This window comes from Myotis davidii, unplaced genomic scaffold (genome assembly GCF_000327345.1).
Source record: "Myotis davidii unplaced genomic scaffold, ASM32734v1 scaffold208, whole genome shotgun sequence".
Classification (NCBI taxonomy): domain Eukaryota; kingdom Metazoa; phylum Chordata; class Mammalia; order Chiroptera; family Vespertilionidae; genus Myotis; species Myotis davidii.
Window position 1 is genome coordinate 1,274,486 of NW_006299706.1, and position 771 is coordinate 1,275,256.

General features: G+C 57.3%; 1 protein-coding gene across 1 annotated transcript in view; it reads left to right on the plus strand.

Moving 5' to 3' along the window:
• The first annotated feature begins 19 nt into the window (after window positions 1–19).
• Window positions 20–771, plus strand: part of TRIM46 (tripartite motif containing 46) — a 9,073-nt gene continuing 8,321 nt past the window's right edge. Inside the window, exon 1 of the mRNA XM_006775767.2 lies at window positions 20–309. Within this exon, the coding sequence (XP_006775830.1) occupies window positions 286–309 (24 nt within the window). The 5' untranslated portion in view covers window positions 20–285. The remainder of the gene's footprint in view (window positions 310–771) is intronic.

Below are 771 nucleotides of genomic sequence, written 5' to 3' on the forward strand. Positions count from 1 at the left end.
TGCGGGGGGGGCGAGTGTGAGCTTGGAAAATTTCCAAGAAATCTGAGGGCAGGTAGGGGCGACGAAGGAGCCACCCCAGGGTGTAGCTCCCAATTTGGACAGCTCCGCGAGACCCCACCTCACCGCACCCCCACTCCGGGCTGCCTCCCAGCCTCCTGCGGTTGTCATGGCAACTCATGCCCGGCTCTCCCAGGGGCGGTGCCAACCTTGCTCCCCCCACCATCACTTCCTCCCCCCTCCCTCCACGTCCCTCCCTCCTTTGTGTCAGCTGCGCCCCTGACCGGGATGGCTGCGAAGAGGGGGACCAAGGTGAGGTGAGGGGGTGGGGCCTAGCGAGGACCCCCGCCACGAAGAAAGGGAGGGGTACTTCCGGTGGGGAGGGGGCGAGGAGGGAGGCTGCTTCTCCCTCGCTCGGGGAGGGGTTTGCGGGTAGCCCAGTAGCGCTGGGGGAAGGAGCGGGAGGTCCGGATGGTGGGGGGCAAAGGAGAATGGTTAGTATCGGGGCGCCGGAGGAGATGCCTGGGGAAGTGAGGATGGCGGATGGAGGCTGGGGAGGCCGCAGGCCAGATTTGTATTTTTTATTGAAGTTATTGGGGTGACTTTGGTTAATAAAATTATATAGTTTTAAACTAAGCAATCATACAATACATCATCTGTATTGCATGATTACCACACCAACTCAAGTCTCCTTCCATCACCATATATATTTTTTAATTTTAATTGGTTTTCAGAGATAGAGGAAGGGTGAGGGAGCAAGAGAGAAAAATCAAT